The 20,435-nt window shown below is 33.4% G+C and overlaps 4 protein-coding genes across 4 annotated transcripts; 1 reads left to right on the forward strand and 3 right to left on the reverse strand.

Annotated features, from left to right (window-relative positions):
- Window positions 1–170: 170 nt before the first annotated feature.
- On the forward strand, window positions 171–4,456 carry LOC101257222 (probable serine/threonine-protein kinase PBL23). The gene is made up of 7 exons (XM_010317102.4): window positions 171–1,014; window positions 1,099–1,438; window positions 1,505–1,614; window positions 1,689–2,481; window positions 2,920–3,156; window positions 3,240–3,389; window positions 3,903–4,456. The coding sequence occupies exons 2-7, from the start codon at window positions 1,187–1,189 to the stop codon at window positions 4,053–4,055; spliced, it is 1,695 nt and encodes a 564-aa protein (XP_010315404.1). The 5' UTR covers window positions 171–1,014; window positions 1,099–1,186; the 3' UTR covers window positions 4,056–4,456.
- Window positions 3,382–6,860, reverse strand: LOC101250347 (GDSL esterase/lipase At5g55050). The gene is made up of 5 exons (XM_004231027.5): window positions 6,496–6,860; window positions 5,975–6,117; window positions 5,647–5,868; window positions 5,315–5,561; window positions 3,382–5,077 (listed from the first exon to the last, which is right to left on the reverse strand). The coding sequence occupies exons 1-5, from the start codon at window positions 6,752–6,754 to the stop codon at window positions 4,854–4,856; spliced, it is 1,095 nt and encodes a 364-aa protein (XP_004231075.2). The 5' UTR covers window positions 6,755–6,860; the 3' UTR covers window positions 3,382–4,853.
- A 422-nt stretch (window positions 6,861–7,282) lies between these two features.
- LOC101250637 (L-ascorbate oxidase homolog) lies at window positions 7,283–10,851 on the reverse strand. The gene is made up of 8 exons (XM_004231028.5): window positions 10,663–10,851; window positions 10,478–10,587; window positions 9,132–9,402; window positions 8,940–9,042; window positions 8,524–8,869; window positions 8,029–8,394; window positions 7,859–7,937; window positions 7,283–7,748 (listed from the first exon to the last, which is right to left on the reverse strand). Exons 1-8 carry the CDS (start codon window positions 10,807–10,809, stop codon window positions 7,560–7,562), a joined length of 1,611 nt encoding a protein of 536 aa, XP_004231076.1. The 5' UTR covers window positions 10,810–10,851; the 3' UTR covers window positions 7,283–7,559.
- Window positions 10,852–14,924: 4,073 nt separating this feature from the next.
- On the reverse strand, window positions 14,925–18,800 carry LOC101250935 (lysine histidine transporter-like 8). Its single transcript, XM_004231029.4, has 5 exons — window positions 16,943–18,800; window positions 16,720–16,856; window positions 16,038–16,468; window positions 15,606–15,737; window positions 14,925–15,531 (listed from the first exon to the last, which is right to left on the reverse strand). The coding sequence occupies exons 1-5, from the start codon at window positions 17,452–17,454 to the stop codon at window positions 15,043–15,045; spliced, it is 1,701 nt and encodes a 566-aa protein (XP_004231077.1). The 5' UTR covers window positions 17,455–18,800; the 3' UTR covers window positions 14,925–15,042.
- Between the last annotated feature and the right edge of the window lie 1,635 nt (window positions 18,801–20,435).

Genomic DNA, 20,435 nt, shown 5'->3' on the forward strand with positions numbered 1-20,435 from the left:
GGTAAAGGTATCTACATCTGTAACAAAATATTGGGCGTAAGTCTTGATATGGCAATTGACAGGTACATTGTTCTTGAGAATGGCTTGAGCACTAACGAAGTAGAAGATGGAAAGAGTTTTGTATGTTGTGTTGGGCACTATAAAGAGACATAAAGGGAGTTATTATCAGTATTCAGAATGGAGCTTTTGCACGCAATGAATTGATGAATAACCAAACTTCTGGTGCCCCAGCAAACTCGCTTTTATTGCGTTGTGTGCGACTTCCGCCGAATATCATTCCTTTATGCATTCTTTGGAGAATTTGAGAAAATTTTTGCCTTACAAATCACTTTTTTTATACCGCCGTATTGATATTATGGTATTTGGAATGACTTTAAATTTTTTTTTATGGTATTTGGTATTTATAAAATAAATACCGAAACAATGTATATTTGAAAATTTTAGTAATATATAAAATGAATAATTCACTAACATGTAGACTATAATTTGACACAGTGGTATATGTTAAGTTAAGAGTAAATGATTTTTGTGGTGTAAAATTATATAGGGCTCTGCATAATTTAAGATAATATTATTTAAACTTTATTACATTGTTAATGATGTTCTTTTTGTGAAATTTTTTAACAAGAGTAGTTGTTGATGTAATATGATTGAGACTTGTGCTTCTGAATTTATCATATTCATGTTGATCATCATATTGGTCTTGCAAGCTAAAGGACAAAGAGAATGGTTGTAATTTATTTGTTAAATAAATTGTATGGAATAACCATCTCCTGAGAACAAACTATCTCTAGTTTAAATCAGTGAGACCGGTACTGATAACCCCCATCAAAATAAAGGCAAATAGGAAAAATTCTTCTTTCACCCACTTGCTGAGTTAACAAATACTACTACTACTGTTGATTATGCAAGCGAATGCGTTGAAGATTTGGTTGGTTCACAAATGGAAGTAGTACGTTTAAACTCATAATTGCAATGTCGGCACCATCTTAATTCTGTTTTAATGGTAGTATGGTAAGTACTTATACTATCAACTATAGTAATAAATGCTAATACCAAACAATGAGCTACTGGAATTTATGCGTCAGGGTTATGCAGGTAAAAGCAAAACCCTGAAAACGATTCAAAATTGTTTCAATTATTAGTAGATAGGCAGACATGCTGGCGTTGCCCTTGAGTGTGTACAATGTTTGGTAGTTCAAGTGGCAAAGGAGGAATTTCCTCACTCCTGAGATGCAGGGTAGTTCCCAAGGCCAAGAGGAGAACAATTGTGGTTGGTCTCAAATCCGATAACAGCAGCAGAGAAATGCTCCTTCGTTTGCTCAATTTAGTCGTAGTGCCTGGGGACTATGTTCTATCTGTTCATGTACAACAACCAAATGATACCTTTGATCCAAATACTTTTCACATTCATGAGGATCTATGTAAATCCAAGCAGGTCATGTCATTTTACACTCTCCAACTCTTCATGGTTTGCTAAATTGCTAAATCTCTAGTCTTTCAGGTGGATTTCCAAATCAAGGTTTGCGTAGCAGACACGTACATAACTGAGTTGAGTAATCAAGTACGTATAAACTTTGCCACAATGCTTGCCGTAGGATGCAGCAGTTCCAGGTATACATTTTTCCTATCCTGCTTTTGTCTACAGCTACCCCTCTATTTGTCTCATTTTGACTTTTCATGTTCAGGCCAACTGATCAGATTGCTGGCAAAATTTTGAAAGAATTGCCTCCTACTTGCTCCCTTCTTGTAATGGATAATGGAGGAAAAATCCTACTCCAGAGGCCGGGGACTTCCCAAGAAGGTGCTCCCATTAAAGTATTTCAATCACCTCAGTCCTCTCTGTCAGTGTCCAGCAGCTCTACGCAGTCTGGAGACAAGTATCAAATTCATAAATCTTTGTCAATGACATGTTCTTCAACCACAACTACTTCATCACAGCCGACTAGAAATGCAACTTTTCCTAGAATCAAGAAGCTCAATAATGCTGCAGCTAAGAGTCTGTTTGAGAGAATAGCTTGCTTAGAATCAATGGGTTGCGCCAGACGCTTCACTACCGATGAACTTAGCTGTGCAACAGACAACTTCAGTCCCAGTTTATTGACTGGAGTGGGTGGACATAGTCAAGTCTATCGAGCCAATCTCGAGAATGGCCAGCTTGCAGCAGTGAAGGTCCTTAAGAACACACGATACGCCGAGGATGATCTTTTTCAAGAAGTTGAAATATTGAGTAATCTGAAACACGAGAACTTAATTCAGCTTGTCGGTTACAGTTACAGTAAGGATATGCAAGCAATCGTGTATAATCTACAGAAGGACAGTCTGAAGCAAAGATTAAAACAGCTTAATTGGAACACAAGGATGCAAGTTGCAATAGGAGTGGCAAGGGGATTGGAATACCTCCATTCTCAAACCCCACCTATCGTTCACAGAGATGTGAAATCATCAAATATTCTCTTATCTGATGATTGCCACCCACAAGTAAGTCTTTTAGTAGCTTGCTTTCCTACATTAGATGGTTTCTCATATTCATTCGAATGTATGTGTTACACTGATTGTCATTGTGAGACTATGCTATTGTGAGATGCTTGCTGACTAGTCTGAGAGATGTAAAGGTCATCGAATTCCTTTTTTTTAGTTTTCCCCTCTATTACTATGATAAGCCTCTTAAGCATACCTAAAGCATATTTGGGATCATTAAAGACAGAATTATGGTGTTCATATGCATTACTAGGTGAATTCTAAACCCATCAGTTGTTTTAGGCCACATAAGTGAAGAATGGATTTGTTTTTACTTCAATAACTTTTTATGAATATCTGATGCCTAGATGATCAATTCTGATAAGCTGTAGCCTGTAGCTGATAAAATTTCTACATCCACTTTTGTTACACTTAATGATTTTTGAAGCTGAAACCTAGCTATCAGATTTTGGATCAGCAGCGGTACACCAGGAAACTCAGCAAGATTCAGCTTGTGTGAAACCAATTCATGTTGTTGGGACATTTGGATACCTGGCACCTGAGTACATCATGTATGGCAAAGTTGATGAGAAGGTAGATGTATACTCTTATGGGGTGGTTCTGCTAGAATTGATCACAGGGAAACGAGCCATTGAAAAAGACCTGGAAGCTCATCATGAAAGCTTAGTGTTGTGGGTAATAATACGAAGCATGTATATCTACAGCAAAAGATAAATATGTTTCTTCAATGATTTGACTCTAGATAATGTAAATTTCAGGCAAGGTCTCTGCTCAGTTGTGGTCTTAGTGACCGTCTTGTTGATCCTGACATAAATGAGAACTACAACAAAGATGAGATGAAAACAATGATGTTTGCAGCGCGGCTCTGCCTCTTGCATTCATCTTCAAGGAGGCCAAAAATGAAAACAGTAAGTCATTTTCTTTGTCTTGTTCTTTCTTTGAATCATTTTCCTTAATATTGACATCATCAGTAGCCTGCTAACCAATTGTAAGAGAACTCTTTTGTAGTTGCTTGTTTTGATGAATTTAAAATCATAATTAACTGGATTTTTTTGGATTTTGCTTCTAATTTTCTTGATCAATATAGCAGCATTTCACCAATGGTATCCAGCTCTTAGAACATGCTGTATTATTTACAACAAAAATGCAAAACAAGGATTCTAAAATCTGAATAAGTTTCAGCCTCTTCTACAAATCCCATTCTGGACAAGTAGAAAACAAAAGTATACACTTAAATTTGCTTCTCGTTTGATAAACTCAACATACTTTGGCATAAACTAGCAGGAATATACTGACATAAACTTTTGAGTTCCTGATGATGGAAACTAAATTATTGCCACTATCTAAGTTTATGAGTGATGCTAAAATAATGTGAATGGTGATGAAATAGACAAAAAAAATGAGATTTTGCTGGTTTGCAGATCCTGCGTTTGTTTGAGGAGCCAGAGCACTGGTTAGAACTGCAAAGAAAGAGAGAAGAGCTTCTTGATGGAATTGGTTCAGAAGATGAAACTTGCTTGTGCAGATATTATGGATCAGATTCTGAAGAGGGCATGTTCATAGAGGATAGCTGATCATATATTCTTGAGTTTTCTATGATATATTGGTATATATATACTGGTGTTTTGTTTGTCCATCAATGCACCACTCTCTCTCAGCAACTACGAGATACCTAGTGTGTTTCCACAAGTGGGATCTGAGGAGGATAGAGTGTACGGAAACCTTAACCTTACCTTTGTTGAGGATCACACTCTCTCAACCCAGTCACTGAATTAAAATGACAAAAAAGAGAAAACAGAATTAACGGAACCATTTCTCTAGTAGATTGTAGTTCTATTTAAAAGTAATATTAGAGTGCCAATAGAAATGTCATTATGTAGTCAATCATTATTCCTGAAGTGTAAGCTGTCTTTTGTCTCAGAAATATGCTGAAGATTTTTTCTTGAATAACATCGCAAGCATTTTTTAACCTAGAGTTTAATTTTCTTCTTTGCTAATTCCATAGATTAATATCTTGTGCCCTTACATTATTACTATAATTATTGGTTCTCTCTCATCCTGATTCCAATTGAAGAAACTGTGTTGGTCTTTTACTCCTTTTTCGTTACTCTGAGGGAGTGAGGAGGGGTATGTGAGCTCGGCCTGAAGGTGATTCTTTTCTTCAATTTCATAAACAACACAGAACAGAAACATCATCTCAGTCCTCTCAAGTCTCAACAAAATGTTGAGATGCATAGAGTGAGTACAGATATCTTCTCACATAACGAAAAAGATACCAAATCCTAGAGGATCCACTCATAGAACTTATTGGAAGTAAAGACTATGAGGAGAAATTAACAATCTGTGACATTCATTCAGTAGGTTCAATGACACTAATTCTCAGCAGCCAGCTGAGCAAAGTTAATTGGAGAAACATAAAGTGTTGGACCACCGTAAAGTGTGTTAGCTGCCAACCGTGCAGCAGCGTCTGTAGGGTGGAACAAGTCCCAGAATATGTACTGTCTGCGATCTGAACAGAGACTAGCTGTTGCATTACAAATTCCTTCGGCTTTTAGTGCTCCATGTCCACAGCAGGCTGTGTCCACATTTTTGAAGTCTGCAATGCAAGGAAAACACCATTCTCACGTTATAGTTTGCTACTTACATGGTAGTAAAGGGAATGAAATTTAATATTTATTTGTTCGCATAACAATGGGATTTTATACTTCATATCCTCTTGAGGGAACTTTTATTAGTAGCATAGATGGTGTATTGTAGTATAATCATAAATTCTTTCTTAGTTGTAGAACGTTTAATCCTTAGTGTAGAGTAATTTGTGGGAAGAAATGCTTACTGAAGGGTTGTGGATTATCTATAACGTCAATGGTCATTTTGTATGTGTCCCCAAGAGAATATTTCATCCCGCGTAGCTCTGAGGTTAGGTTGCACATTAGCTTTTGAAGAGCTGAATGGAAACATCTGGCAAAATCATTCATGGGCTCGAAACACTTTGTCCCATTCAAAAGTCTGTTGGCTGGACAACAACCTACTGGTGGCACACTTATGATGCCAAACTTTCGTGCTCCGAGGCTGTACAAAGTCTATCATATACAGATGGCTTAGCTTCATACAAATACCATCTTTGGGATTCTAATTATGCAAGTTGAAGGAACATTCAATACCAACCTTTATGTGGTTCTCATACGCTTCCATGAGATAATTGATAAACTCTTCTTTAGGCATTGTACTCCTTGTCTTGAAATAAACAAAGATGTCATTGCTCCCGGTACTGATACAGAACAATGATTTTCCGAGCAATGCTTTTGTTGATTCATGACCAAGTGATGCAATCAAATTTTCACGTACAGTGACAAATTGATTGATCTGCTGTGGCAAGTTAAGGACATTCTGTTTGGAGAGAGAGAGATACGGATACATATTTAGACGTTGGAGTGATCAAAGTATTTTCCTTACTCTTTTGTGAGAGATGATTATTAGGAGTGAAAAGGCTTACCAGCTGAAAGCCAGTGTCATCAAGGAGACCAGAACCTCCTGAGGCGAAGTTTACACCTCGATATATACCCAATTGAAGACCATATTTCAGGCTGTGAAGAAATAGAAAAGGGGGCGGGCTACTATTGTATCCGAAAAGCCTTGCTGCAGTTAGAAAGGACAAGATTCTCCATTAGCATTGTACATGTTATAGTGAAATGTCCATACTCAAGGGTGTTACCTACCTAGCTAGCGGTCAATAGAATGAGTAAAAACCACACGAGACTAGTGTTCAAATACCATCAGAGACCAAAATCACTAGGCGATTTCTTCTCACTAGAGTTACGTGATACATGTGCAGGTGGAGATAGCACGTACCCGGTGTGCAGAGTTTAGCTCGAACACCAGCATATAAAAAAGTTTGAAAGTGATAGTGAAATAAACAGAATATATAACATGCATGTAGAATAAGTAGGAATGCTTGCTGAAAATCTTATTGGTTATGTTCGTTCGATCTAATGCTAAAACTTCAGTAACACTAACCAAGATGATCAGCACTGTTGAGTCCATTACTGAACCTTCCAGTCGGCCTTGAGTTGACAAAATCAATGCCATTATGAGGAAAGTTAGCTGCTGCTTTGCAGTCAGGGATGTAAGAATTAGTTCCAACATCAGCTGTTGAATCCCCTAGTATGAAAATAGGTGGTGGGGTTGGGTGCACTGTATCAGCATTGACTAAGTTGGGGCCGAATATTGATAGCGCCAGAAGAATAAGAAGAGAGAAAGGACACATGTTTTCCATGGCGAAAACAAGGTTGGTAACGTTTCTTTTCAAGTGTAGTGCCCTTCTTTCCTATCTATGTTCTTGGTATGTTTGAGTTAGTTACACATACCTTTGCTTTTCTTTCCACCTGGAGAGCAGGTAATTTATAGGTTATTCTATAGACCATAAACGAATTATGCTTCTAAATTCCAAAGCAAAAGAAGACACTGAATAGCTGCTAACCAAGCTGGGGCGGATTGCCCAGTAGTTGGTTTGTTTAATATCAATCAAACTGTTTAGAATCAATTATTTCATATTCTGATGAAACAGCACATATGCATTTCGGCATACTTATTTATCAATTTGTCTCGTTATTATTGTCTTGAGGAAATTTCTATTTATTGCTCTGGGAAGCAAGTTGAAAAGTTCTTTTTACTACGATGGAAGCAAGTGAGAAATGTCTTTATATGTTTGTTTTTCTTGTTGGCCTTATTCTACATTGGAGATGGTTACGATGAAGTTATCAATTAATTATTTCGATGACAGTTACCCACAGGGAAAACATGATGCGTAAACTCTATGAGACTTATTATTTGTAAATGAGGAACTTTAAACAAAATTATACATATTAGTGACTTAATACAAACATACATGCCTGAATTCTAATAAGCAATATTACAAATTACAAAGTGGGAATGGATTAGTAAAATAGTTGGAATTGATAAATGCTTAGCAGCAATGATAGGATGACGAAAGGTCTTGTTTTTTCTTTTTCTTTTGTGAAGTATTAGTAAGTGCTTCTTCTTGGTCCTTGGAAGAACTATAATGTTCTTATGACTGTACCCTAGGCCCTACCACAGTGCAAAGCATTCTTTGGAATAGGATATTCATCGCGGTATGATTTAACTGGTGTATAAACTCGCAAATAAAATTGGTGGCCAAGGTACTGCCTTGCCCAGAATTGACTCCTCAGGTTCCACATTCCTACATTGTCCAGGGGCACATATATTGCGGTCCATGATCTTGGATAAACCTGTCAAAGCCGGTACCAAGATTAAAAAAAACGTAAGATTTAGAAGTTAGACAGATGGCATTATGAAACATAATATTGAGTAATTAATGAATTGATTATTTGATTCTAACCTGTGTGGTACAGCGCGAAACTGCATCTATAAGGTTGTACTGGTTTTTACTTGCAGGACTCCATATGCCTACATCCATCCTGTGAAAATTACAGTATGTTACTGTTTAGTAACTAAATGCATGATTTTTATTTTTTTTGTGTATAGACTGAGATGTTGAGGTGTAATTACCCAACGACGAAGAAAGAGTATCCATCAAGATGCCAACTTTGGACAATGTTCTCTCTGTTCTCAAATACAATCTCTACAAATGCTCTGTAGTCTGCTCCCATAACTGCTGTGTCAAGGTGAATATTTCGACCTGTAGGCTTATCCTGGATGCTTCCAACTTTGAATACTCCATCGATATTGTAATAGTCTGCTAACTTAAGCGGCGTATCAGCTGGGATGAAGGATACACCATTAACTGCATATCTCTGTTTTTTATCAACTAAGCCAGCATGATTGGCTAGTCTTATTGTTCTCGTCACATTGATCTGACCATAATGATAGGAGCCTTGAGGGTTTGGTCTTGGCCCGCTGGCTGTAAGATTAGTCCTGGAAATCATATTATGAATCAGTTTCATAAAGTGAATCACATGCATTGTTGAAAAATAAATGCTAAAGTCAATGTGTAGTTTAAATTTTATTGATGTACAAAAAGGAAACTCAAGAAGGGTGCTGTACCTGATAGAACGCGCCTGATTTAGGGACCAAGAAATATCAGCGGTTGGCCCTGGAGGAGGTGGTCCAGAAACTGTTTTTTTCGAGTTTCTGTAGTGAAGAATGGCTGTAGAATTGAGAATTTGAGTGGTGAAGCGGCTGGAAACAGCTATGTAGTAATCTTGAGCACGCTGATCTGCAGTGACTAACACTGAGTAGGACTGGCCAACATGTATATCAAGAGAAGACAATGTAGTTTGAATTGTGTGAGTTCCTTCAACTTCAACCAACTTCATTTTGTGTCCCTGAATTCTAAAGTTGAGTGAATTTTGAAGTCCCACATTGCATATTCTTAACCTGTATGTTTTCCCTGGAAAATTATCTCCCATTTTCAGCTCATTACTCTACAGGTGAAAATCAACAAATGGTTCTTGGCATACCTGGTTCAACAGTGAATTTTGCACCATCACGACCAAGGCCATTGATCTGAATGCCATCAGGGAATGGAAGCTTCTTTCCATGGTCTAAAATTGTTTTTAATACCTGCAAATATTATCAAAATCAACAACTCGAATATCGTCCCCTTTCCTTATTAAGGAAATATATATATTTATGTTCAATACAATATTCACCTTGTGATCAGTTTTGTACCAATCTCCAATAAGAATAGTGAAATCTCCAGCAGGTTCAGGAAAAGGGACTGGAATTTTAGGTCTACTGAGAATCCTAATTCCTCCAAATCCACCAGCAGCTTTGTGGAATTGGAGTGATGGGAAATAGAAGAAACTTCCAATTTGATCTTTCACCTGCATTGTGTATGTGAAATTCTTTCCTGGGGGGATGGGACATGTTGTTCCATATACACCATCTTGAAATGAATTTTTTCTTTGTTGGAGTCCATTCCTGCATCGAAAATTACACATTGTATAACGTATTACGATGCTCTTAGTACTGCTAAATCCAATTATACTTCATTTTTAGCACTACAATAGATTTTAAAATTTGTCAGGGTTAATTTTCTGACAAGTTTAAAAAGTATTTATTTTAGAGAGTTGATGTCTATGATCAACTTCTTACACTATAAGAAAACTGTGAATTATCTAAGAATTAGTATGAAAATTTATAGAAAAATAAGTTTCCTGCAAACTTTTATACTAATTCCAAAAAAAATCCTAATGTAATTAATTCATTGTTTTTTTAAAAATGTTACGAGGAAATAAGTGTTTTTGAATAGTAGATTTTGCTCATGTAATTCACAATTTTTTTTATAGTATTATGGAAAAATAAATATTTTTGAATAGTAACTTCTGCTCATACATATTATTGCAAATTAATTAGTTTAACACAATTTGATATTGATCTCCAAAAAGGTTACAATTTAAAATAATCAAAATTTGTGCTATGATATTAGGCGCCTAAAATAAAGTTATGGGAGTTAATAAACTTATAATCCCTGTAGCATAGATGCGGCTAGTTAATGCTTTTTTCACCGACTTTTCTCATGTTGAAAAAGTCAAATACTTGATGAGTAACATCTACTATTGCCCATGTGTTATTTTAGAAATTAATATTCAGAATTGTTTTTCATTTGTTCGTCTGACTGACTTTGATGTACTATTATGTAAAATAATATTGTTGAGAAAATGAAGAAACTAATAGCATACACAAGGAAACTCTCGTGTTTCTTCATTTATGTATGCTATTGACGTTTCGTTCTTTTCCAAAAAACCACTTATTAAAGCCAACAAGTATTTTTTTTATAGGCTGCTATATCAAGAAAATATAGCTTTAAGTGATATGATCTAATTAATGTATTCTTGTGAAGTGTGAAATTAAAAGTCTATTTCACAGAGTAAAAGGTAGCATCTTTTAAACAAACAACAAGTGTGTTTAACTATATATGGACCTAATTATGAAGACATTTGAATAAGTAAATATATGCATGCATGCAAACAAGAATAAAGGATGTTCATGATACCAAGTGAGAAGAAAAGGGTGAGGCAAGTGATTATGGACGTTGATGATAAGGTTGTCATTTGTAACGCTGTATATATCAGGACCCGGAAATTGGCCATTTATGAGAATTCCCTGTTCATCGTCCAAAAAGTATTAAGTTGTTTTTACAAAACTCACAAACTAGTATTTTGTATGTCGTGAAAATACCTGTTGGCGGACACCAAGAGGATGTATATCGCCATAAGTGATTCTCCAGTCGAAGTATCTGTAAGGATCCTCTGCAACTACTACACCTTCCATGTACAGCAGCGCTAGCGCAATCCAACACCAACTTCTTCCCTTTTCCGACCTCATTCTCTCAAATAATATAATATAATGGTAAATAAAAAATATATTTATATAGAGAGAGAAGTTTGCGTATAGAATTAAAGTTAATTATTAGTAACAGAATGAAAAGCACGCCTTTTTTCGTGACTCGTTGCGCCATTCCAGGCTGGCATAATTGTACCATTAACTAACTAACTCCACCAAAAAAGGGAGCTTCTTCCTCCTATGTAAAATTGACCCACTTTCCACTTGTTTTTCTTCCGTGTACTCCCTCCTATCCTCCAAATCCGTGGAAATTAAAAGAAAAAACATGTTGTGATGCTACTTATTCATTTTTATAAATTAGAGATTAAAAATATTTTAATAAAAAGTGTTTTATGTTTAATGTGGAATTTTTCGAACAAAATCAGATTAGTCAAATTCAAAGCAAATATTGCACATTGACCAAAAGACCAAACAAAAAATAAAATAAAATATAAGGTTAGACTTGTCTAAAACTAATATCCCAAAATTATTAGGTCGTTCTATTTTGTTTATAATTATTTGGAACAACACCAATAAAATTACTCGGAGTTCTAATTACAATTCTTAATTCAGGCATTAAAAATTAAGTTTGAAACAATGATATGCTGGATTGCTAATACTATTACTTAGAGAGCTGCTGTGTTAACATTGGTGTTTGGAGGCCAGAAATATTTATTTTAAGAAAAAATATAATTCTATTGAAAAATAAAGACGTTTTTCAAATCAATATAAGTGCTTTAAATGAAAGCATTCTGCTTAGAAAGAAGCTAAAATTTCAGCTTCTAAAAAAATAGAAGCAAAAACAATAAATTATTTTTCTCAAGACTAAAATATCATTTTCATAAATACATATTTATCAATATATCTCTTATTAATTATGTAGAATATTTCATAAGTTTGGTTAAATTTCATTTAAGAATTTCATTTTTTTATTTTTATATAATAAATTATATAATTTATTTTATGTATTATTTTGAAGAATTAGAAAAAAAAATATTTTAGCCATTGATTAAAAATATAAATATGTTCGTTTTAATTTAAGAAAAATAAAAATTTAATTATTTTTTTAATAATAGATATTTCAAATACTTTCTCTCTATAAAATAATCTTAATATTAAAAGTACATTAATAATTATCTTTTTTTTGTAATTTGACTCTCAAAAGCACTTTTTAAAGAGATTAGACAAACATAATTTTCTTATGAAAAATACTTCTCAACTGAACTAGCCACACAATTTATTTTTTTTCAAAAGTACAGTTTGAAAGACTATTTTAAAAAATTACTTCTAAAGTAAATTACTTTTAGCTGTAATCAGTTTATGCGAATATTCATAATTTTCACTTTAATTAATGTCTACATAAAGGTTAATTAAATTACTTTGTTTGGTGGATAAGTCTAGATCTTGTTCATATATAAAATTTATACTAATGTGATGGAAAATATTGATTATTCACTTTGAGTTCCTTAGACTACAAACTAGAGCTTCTGAACGTACACTCCATCATAGAATAAAAACTTTCTCAAGTTTAAAAAATAAAAAATAAAAAATAAAAACCTTAATATTGAATTTAAGCTATACATAATAGCAACAATTTAGAGGTGGATCCGATTTTTTAAAGCTCTATCTTACAATCTTTTAGGGGTTTAACATTAAATCTATTATTTGCATGTTAAATTTTTGGTTACTACAATTTCAATTAAATTATTGCATAAATTTAGTCCGCATAAAAATCTAGTTTGTAATTCTGTGATAAAGTCAGAATTATAGTATTATGAGTTTTGAATTTTATAACGATGATTTTAAATATTAATAACAAAATTTTAAACTTAATATTTATACATATTAAATTTAAAATTATTAGATTCGATCCAATCTGGCCTTCCCCGTTCGACTGAACGATGCTTATGGGCTGCACTCTGTAGTATTCCGGGGGCAGATGGAGGATATGAGTAAACTAAAATTTTTAAAGCAAAACATACTAATTTTAATTGGAAAAAAAATGCAAAGAAATTAAAAATTATTACTCCCTTTGTTTAAAAAAGAGATTCTATTTCCTTTTTAGTTTGTTTTTTTTAAAAAAAAAATTGGCAATACTTTAACTAACTTTTAACGTGACATGTTTAAGACCACAAAATTAAAATATATTTTGATACATTAGGCATTAACATTAAAATTTAAAGCCATAAAATTGAAAAGTCTTTTAGTGTTTTTTATTTTTTAAACGAAGGGAATAGCTTATACGTTCATAATTGGAGACTATAAGTATTCTGTTCATAATGAATGTAACTTGATATTTTGAAACAAAACATACAAATCTGTGAGGAAAAACACACACAATATTTTTAAAAAATCATAATTTATAAATTGAAAATTTCAAATATTTAATAAGTCAATGATAAGAACATAAACTCAAACTCATCGAGTTGACAGATCCGTACGGAATAAAAATACTTATATATCAAAATAACATATCAATTGAGACAAGTTATTTCAAGCGATTAATCAATGTATGGATTAGTATACATAGTTACACGTAGAATTAAAATAATAATGCATGGACATGTACTTCGTGACAGGAAGTGCTTATAAATTAAACTAATTTGCATAATACGCAATATTATAATAGTGAATATTCTTAGTAATTTTATAATTGACTAGTTGAATTTTTCATCTAGAGTTTGATTTCTCACACTGTGATTCCTATCCTCATTTCCCATTAACTTTAATATAAAGATAAAAAAATATTGAGAAAAGGTGGCATATAACTTTTTATTTAATATATGTATAGTTTCTTGTCTTAAGGCGCGTTGATTAATTGTATTCGTATTTAATTATCTTGTTTTATAAGGCTGGAAGATTTGGTGTATCCGTGATTATTGACGAGACTCACGGAATTCTTGTGCGTTACCTATACGTAAATTTAATTTAATTTTGTGACTCGTTTGACTACATTACTACTACAAACTGCCTCCCTTTTTTGAGAAAGATAATGAATGGGAAGCTTCTCCCTTCTTCGATCCCTTTTATTTTGAAATCCAAGACAATGTCATGGACCGGAGAAAATTCAAGGCCTATCAGTTTTTATGGGCTGGCATTGAGGAATTAATTAGCAGACATTCTAATTTGTTTTGTGCAGCCCACAACTAGTTCAAGTGGGGCTACAGATTTCACCTATCTTTGTTTCCTTGATCTAACTTTTCAGCCATAAAACACACACTAACTTATTACTGTTATTAGTAGTGCATATATAAGTTCAATTAGTGAGTGTTAGGAGTAATATATAAGCGAAGTAGTGAGGTAGGAAAGATGACATGGCCATACAAAACAAAATTTCATTACAATAGGAAATCAATGAACTGCAATCTGCATGATTGTTTCACTTAGACTCTTCATCATCATTGTTCTTGTACCAATTTCTCTGCAATCCTTTTGGTTCACCTCCAAGTTTTTCTTTCATCTTGTCCATAAATCCTATTTTTTTTCATCTTCTTTCCTGTGTTGCATTTGCATAAGGAGCCATAGGAATCAATTCATTTTTGTCGGTTTACGCAATTCATTCTTGTTACATTGTCTAAACCAATGCCTTTTATCATTTGTTTAACGAAGAATGACAAGTGTAGTACACTACTACCTAATCACTATGAAATACATACGCCCACCATGTACATTAATTAATTGGTTCAAACCACATTGAAAATTACAAGATCCACTTCACAACATTAACTTACATATCCATTATTGTTATTATTTCACTAGGGAAATCTGGCCAGAAAGATGTGTAGGCAATTTTATTTTTGTAAAAGAAAGTGACGTTTCATAAAGATAACTGCAAAAAACATACCTAAATTATTTATTTATTTTTAAGTTTCCCACTTAAACTATTCGGAGTAGGAGTTGTATATCTAAACTAAACTATCACTTATTAGTTTGATCCTAAAACCACTTATGAAATTACACTGGCTATAAATCAAAGAAAGCCTTATTTAGTGGTATGTGATATAGGTTTGTAGGTTAGATTCTGTAAGTAGTCTCAACATTGTATACAATCATAATTTTCTTTTTCATGAATTTGCACCTTCTTTCAAATAAAAACTGCTGCAAAGTACACGTACCCATGTGGAATCAAGAAATTTATTCCATAAATAAGTAGAATAAAATCTAGCAATAATAAATTAAATTCTTGTTCAAACCAAACTTTTCAGTAATAATTTCCAAGTTGGTACTAGTATATTCCTACTGAGGATTGAAGAAACTAATTTTAACACCAGTGTCAATAACCACATACAAACCCGCAGCAATTAAAATCCCACTTAAGCCCATTCCCAGAAGCCCAAGTCCCCAATTTACCCACCAACTTAGAGAGTACTTTTTGGGCTTCTTCACTTTAAGCCACATAAAACATGGATGAGCAAATGTAATAGGCAGAGCGATTCCTCCAATAAGCCCAGTAAAGCTACCCAAAAATGGAAGAGCCACCGCAATGAAGAAGCACACGAACCCAAATATCGCCCTGAATATCGAACGGAGCCACCAAGGACATGCTTTTTTGCACCTTGTTGTGTAAGCTGATTCCATATCGTCAAACATTGGCATTCCGTACAGTTGGAATGAGCTCACCGCATTTATTATCACAAAAATACTTATCAAAGCTAACACAGATCGTGAAACATCTTGGCTATGGAATGCAAATAATGCCGTTAACACACTCCCGTTTGCTGGAATCTGAAATAAAAAATTATTGTTAATTCATTATTTACTACAAAATACCGTAGTAATAATTTGTACAAGATGCGTACCAAATGACCATAAGCCCAGTAGCCACCAATTGCAAGAGGGAATAGGCACATTGCTATCAGTAGATATGCGAATTGCACACCCCTCCACATAGGCACTCGCGATGGGTGCTTCTCACTTGAAGGCATTGTCGCCTGCATTCATAAAAATGAGTTTGAGTTATGTGATGAGGGCATGCTTTTTTACCTATTATGTCACGTTTACCTGTTCTAAATAAATTAATTTATATTTTAAAGTTTCAACCAAAAGGTTGGTAGGAATTTTCATATTTGTCCGGTCCGCAAAATTCAAAGTCAACAACAAACTTTATTCTCATGAATTTGGTGGTACCAAACTTCCTGTATATAGTAATAAAAAATATATATATGTTTGAATTACGTTTTTGAGTTTATCTTGTAAACTAAATAATGATTATAGTATAGTATAGTATTTACCTGAATCTCAAGTATGAGATTGTGGCCTCTGAAAGCAAAAGCAATAATGCCAAAAGCATTCAGAAGATCAAATATCTTATTAACTTGGCTTCCCTTTCTGACAGGTTCATAAGAGACATTAGGTAGCCTACCCTCAGCGACTGAAACCGTCCATAGTGCTGTACAATATCCAACGGCTGTAAGAGCACCAACTAAAGATATTCCAGCTATTGAATTCAAATTTGGCAACTGAGCTAAAACCACTGCCACACATGTAAACACCAAGTACCATTCAACAACTGTTAATGGCTTCGGATTACTACATGTTGCCCCACATAAAGTCTCATATAATAATTTTGCTGTGGAACCCCCTATAATAATCAACGCGCAACATGTCCCTGCTGACAGATAACCCAGTGGAAATGCTGAGCTTAGTTTCCCTAAGTTCTCACCTGATCAATCATAAATATTATAAAGTTATTAATTCTGTTGTAGATGACCAAACTAAACATTTTTACTTTAATATCATAGTGTAATTTTCTATGTAGGAAGTTGGTTTGAGGCGTAAAAATGTAATAAAATAAACAAAAGGGAAGACTGACTATTCATGTTAGTTGATCCACACGTACAAGCAAACTTTATTATACAGCAGATTAAATCATGATCGCATCCATTTGCCTAATTGTAAAATAAGAGTAGTTACCAAAAGTTGCGCATGCCAGTTGCAAGTATCTACTGTAACGTAGTCCTAATTCATGGTTTTCATGAAGTTGAACCATTAAATAAAGAGTGTAGAGCTGCCATACAAATGCTACCGTTAAGACAATGATACCCCAAGCCCTGCGAAAACAAATGGATTGTTGTTATAAAATAAATAAATGAATCAATCAGAAGATAGAGTTAATAATTATGTAAAAATTAATTACCAGCCAAGTATGGTAAAAGCAACAGGCAGAACAAGAGCTTGAATACCAATCCCAGAACAAAGAGTATGAAAGGCAGCGTAGAATGCGTTTCCATTTCTGGACTCGGTGATTGGTAACCACGCGTCTTGTGGATCCAATATTGTCATTTTAAGGGCCTTTCTAAGAGGACTACCCAAAGGAGTGATGAAACGCGGGGTTAATCCACGTGACCTTGGAGTTTTAACGGGTTTATTTGTAGCATGATCTCCCGTCAAAAGTAACGGTGATCGAGATAGAGACGGCGAGTGAAACTGTGAAGGAGGTAACGATACTATGGACGGTGTTCGAGCCGTCCGTGGAGTTATTGGTAACGATAACATGGACGGCGTTTGTGCTACAGACGCCGTCCGTGGAGTTATGGGTACAGAGCCGAATTGATCATCGTGATGAAACATTGGAGCTGTATTTACTGTCCGTGGCGTTATCGGTAACGAGTTGGGTAAAGAACTAACTTGATCTTCAACACCAGCCATTTTTTATTTGTCTCTACAAGTCCTAAGTTGGGACTTATAAAAGAAAGTCACAAGAGACTATAATAAGATAGTTATCTCTTTATACGTTTGTGTATGCTTCAATGGCTTGAGAAATGTGAAATGTGGATGGAGGTATTTATATAAGGACACATATATATAAGTGGTTAGTTGGGATATATTGTTTGACCAGAAAGTCTCAATATGACATATGTAATTAAGAAACTGACTATGGTCTAACCAGGAAGTAGCTAGGAACCCAACCTTGACAAACTTGGCTGCTTTTCATCTCATTTGAATTCTTAAAGATAGATATGATTAATAAATTAAGCAGACCTTAATTCTAAATACTAAACATTTTGAAAGACAACTAGCTAGGGTCATATTGAATAATTAAATTAGTTTTATAGGTCTCTATGTTGTTGTTGTTGTTTTTTTAAATTCAAGTGGCCAATAATTAATTTAATTCTTATAATCACAGCACATAATTTGATTTAAGAAACGTTCCTATTTTACTACTAGTTAATTCTATATATGAAACTTAAATTCTAAGAATAATTATCTCTTACATGAAGGAGATTGATTTTGACTTGGAAGTGGCCTACCACATAAATGAGAAAGGCCAACTTGGTAGTAGTTGGTAAGCATGAGGACAATAATAACAAGTGTCCATTAACGCCTCTCTCAGCTAAGAGTGATGAATTATTGCTCAACATTTTTATTTTATTCCTATTGCATGCATGAAACAATTAAATAGATTCCTATTTCATGACCTACTGGTTGCCACTTTGAATATACAAAATAGTATGTGTGTGTGAGAGATTGAAGTCCAAGCTAGTCCTGCTCTCCTGTCCCTTGAATTAATTCACGCCTACTAAACTATTCGAATTCTAATTATAATACTTCCACCTCCTAATACCCCAATTATCGATATCTCATAAGAAAAAACAACATTTTTGACTTTTTTTATTTTCTCCATTTCAAATTATATATTTCACCACTAGAAACCAGAAAATTAGCTACATAATTTGTTGGTAGAACTTATAGCTATATAGATTATAGCTAGTTAAATGAATTTTCTTATAATCTGAAGCTAAATTGAATTAGCATGAGATTTTGTTTTTGTTCTTGTTTAGCTACGAAATCTCTAATTCCTTGTTTTCTATTAGTCTTAGTTTAATAAATTTTCCCAAAATTATGGAGCTCAATTTTGTCTCTTAGCGTAAAATCATTAGAGAGAACAAAACGTTTTTTCTATGTCAATCACCATTCTAAAAATCAAAATGAGTTAATATAAAATAATGTTTCTAATTAATTATTTGTATATATATATATAGTCCTCTCCAAAAAAAAAAGTGATAATATATAGTAGGAAAATTAGGTCAGCGAGGATAGCAACTACGTACTACTATCATAAAGTAAAGAATATGAGTAGTATTTTTTTATGGAATCATAAATAAATATGTGTGCAGAAAACTTGAAATAAATTTACAACAAAAAGTTCATCGAAAAAAATGGAGGTAAAAACTTGCATCTGATAATGTGATTAACTTAGTCCAATTAACAAGGTTGTAGATAGAGAGTTATCCACTAAAAAATTAAAATAAGAACCAAGGAAATAATCTCTTATGCCAATTACTTACCATGATCTATTAAAACTAAACTGTCTTGTATTATTCTTACATACCTTGTGCTATTTTTACTGATCTTCTGTCAAAAAAAAATAATCATAATCTAGTTTCTTTTAATTATCTCTATCGAGTTTCATCGGAGTTGACCATATTTTACCCAAAAGGATAAGGTGTTGGCCATAAAGTTGATGCGAAATATGGTATACTAAAATAATTAAAGTGGTTTCTTACCTAGCTCCCATTTAGTGATTATCTTTTACCAAATTATATCATAGTGGATGAGAACGAATTTAATATTTGACATAGATATATATATATACACACACACTATTAGAAAGTGTTGTGAGAAAGGTAGGTGAAAGCTAAGCCCGTATGCTTAGTTGGAAAATGAAATTACAATAATAAGAAAGTCAAAAGAAATTAATGGTGGTGTGAAAATGTGAACTGTTTCAGAAAGAGACAATTCTAGAGTTACCTATGAATATTCTTGATAAGAAATTAAGGGAAGTTATGTGGTTTTATAATAGTAAAAATTATTTTATTTATTTTTAATTAAAGATCTTAAATTTAAAATATTTATCAATAAAATTCCCTCAAATTAAAAATATCTATCAATAAATATTTTTTGCGCATGTTAAAATTTCTATACAAGTCTAATTAAATTAACCAGACAAGTCATTTTAACATCCATTTTTAAACTGTGTCTTTTGGTTTTGATTGCCAAACCAAAATGGAAAGGTAATTGCGAAAAGATAAAAGCAGAATCTATGTAAGGTTCAAAATATGTCACAACGGACAAATTGGTTATAAACATAAACTTTTTTGAATATACGGAACATGTCCAATCATAAAAATAAATATAGGTATAAAATTACCTTTACATATATATATATTACGTAATTTTTAAAATTTACAGTGACCACTTCAGTTCTCCTTTAAAATTTGAATAAACAATCTGAGAAGTAAAGTCAAATTTTAAAGTTCACGATTTAAGATTTTTTTGCCTTTTTAAAATTGCTAGGTTTAAATTGAGAATATATACATACTAAAAAGAATTTCGTAAGATAAATAAATAAATTTAAAATTTGAATAAAAAATTACTCGGTCAAATTCATATGACTACCACATACATGTGACGTCTGGAGCTATTTTTATACGACGAGTTCATCCGAATTTCATTTAACGAAAAATTATATATAATAAATATTTTGAATCCCTGAAAATTATGGTTCTGATGACGTCAGTTTGTTAGCCGCCACGTAAAGCCAACAAAGACTCACCAAAAATAAAATAATAAAAAGAAGTGTTGTGAGTGCAGGTCGCATTCGTATAGTTGAAAGTCGCAAAAGGAAA

The sequence above is a fragment of the Solanum lycopersicum genome, chromosome 1, assembly GCF_036512215.1.
Source record: "Solanum lycopersicum chromosome 1, SLM_r2.1".
Lineage (NCBI taxonomy): Eukaryota > Viridiplantae > Streptophyta > Magnoliopsida > Solanales > Solanaceae > Solanum > Solanum lycopersicum.

Bases quoted from the DNA above. Each gene is read 5' to 3' on its own strand.
- LOC101257222 (XM_010317102.4), top strand. From the start codon at position 1,187: ATGTTTGGTAGTTCAAGTGGCAAAGGAGGAATTTCCTCACTCCTGAGA. The intron at 1,439-1,504 runs GTCATGTCATTT...CTAGTCTTTCAG, and splicing joins ATCTATGTAAATCCAAGCAG to GTGGATTTCCAAATCAAGGT. The intron at 3,157-3,239 runs GTAATAATACGA...TGTAAATTTCAG, and splicing joins ATGAAAGCTTAGTGTTGTGG to GCAAGGTCTCTGCTCAGTTG.
- LOC101250347 (XM_004231027.5), bottom strand. From the start codon at position 6,754: ATGGAAAACATGTGTCCTTTCTCTCTTCTTATTCTTCTGGCGCTATCA. The intron at 5,869-5,974 runs GTAAGCCTTTTC...CTCTCCAAACAG, and splicing joins ATGACACTGGCTTTCAGCTG to AATGTCCTTAACTTGCCACA. The intron at 5,562-5,646 runs GTTGGTATTGAA...TGTATATGATAG, and splicing joins CGTATGAGAACCACATAAAG to ACTTTGTACAGCCTCGGAGC.
- LOC101250637 (XM_004231028.5), bottom strand. From the start codon at position 10,809: ATGAGGTCGGAAAAGGGAAGAAGTTGGTGTTGGATTGCGCTAGCGCTG. The intron at 9,403-10,477 runs GTATCATGAACA...TTTTCGATGCAG, and splicing joins CACCCTTTTCTTCTCACTTG to GAATGGACTCCAACAAAGAA. The intron at 8,870-8,939 runs GTATGCCAAGAA...ATAATTTTCCAG, and splicing joins AAAATTCACTGTTGAACCAG to GGAAAACATACAGGTTAAGA.
- LOC101250935 (XM_004231029.4), bottom strand. From the start codon at position 17,454: ATGGCTGGTGTTGAAGATCAAGTTAGTTCTTTACCCAACTCGTTACCG. The intron at 16,469-16,719 runs GTAACTACTCTT...ATGATTGATCAG, and splicing joins ACTGGCATGCGCAACTTTTG to GTGAGAACTTAGGGAAACTA. The intron at 15,738-16,037 runs GTAAATACTATA...TTATGAATGCAG, and splicing joins ATCTCATACTTGAGATTCAG to GCGACAATGCCTTCAAGTGA.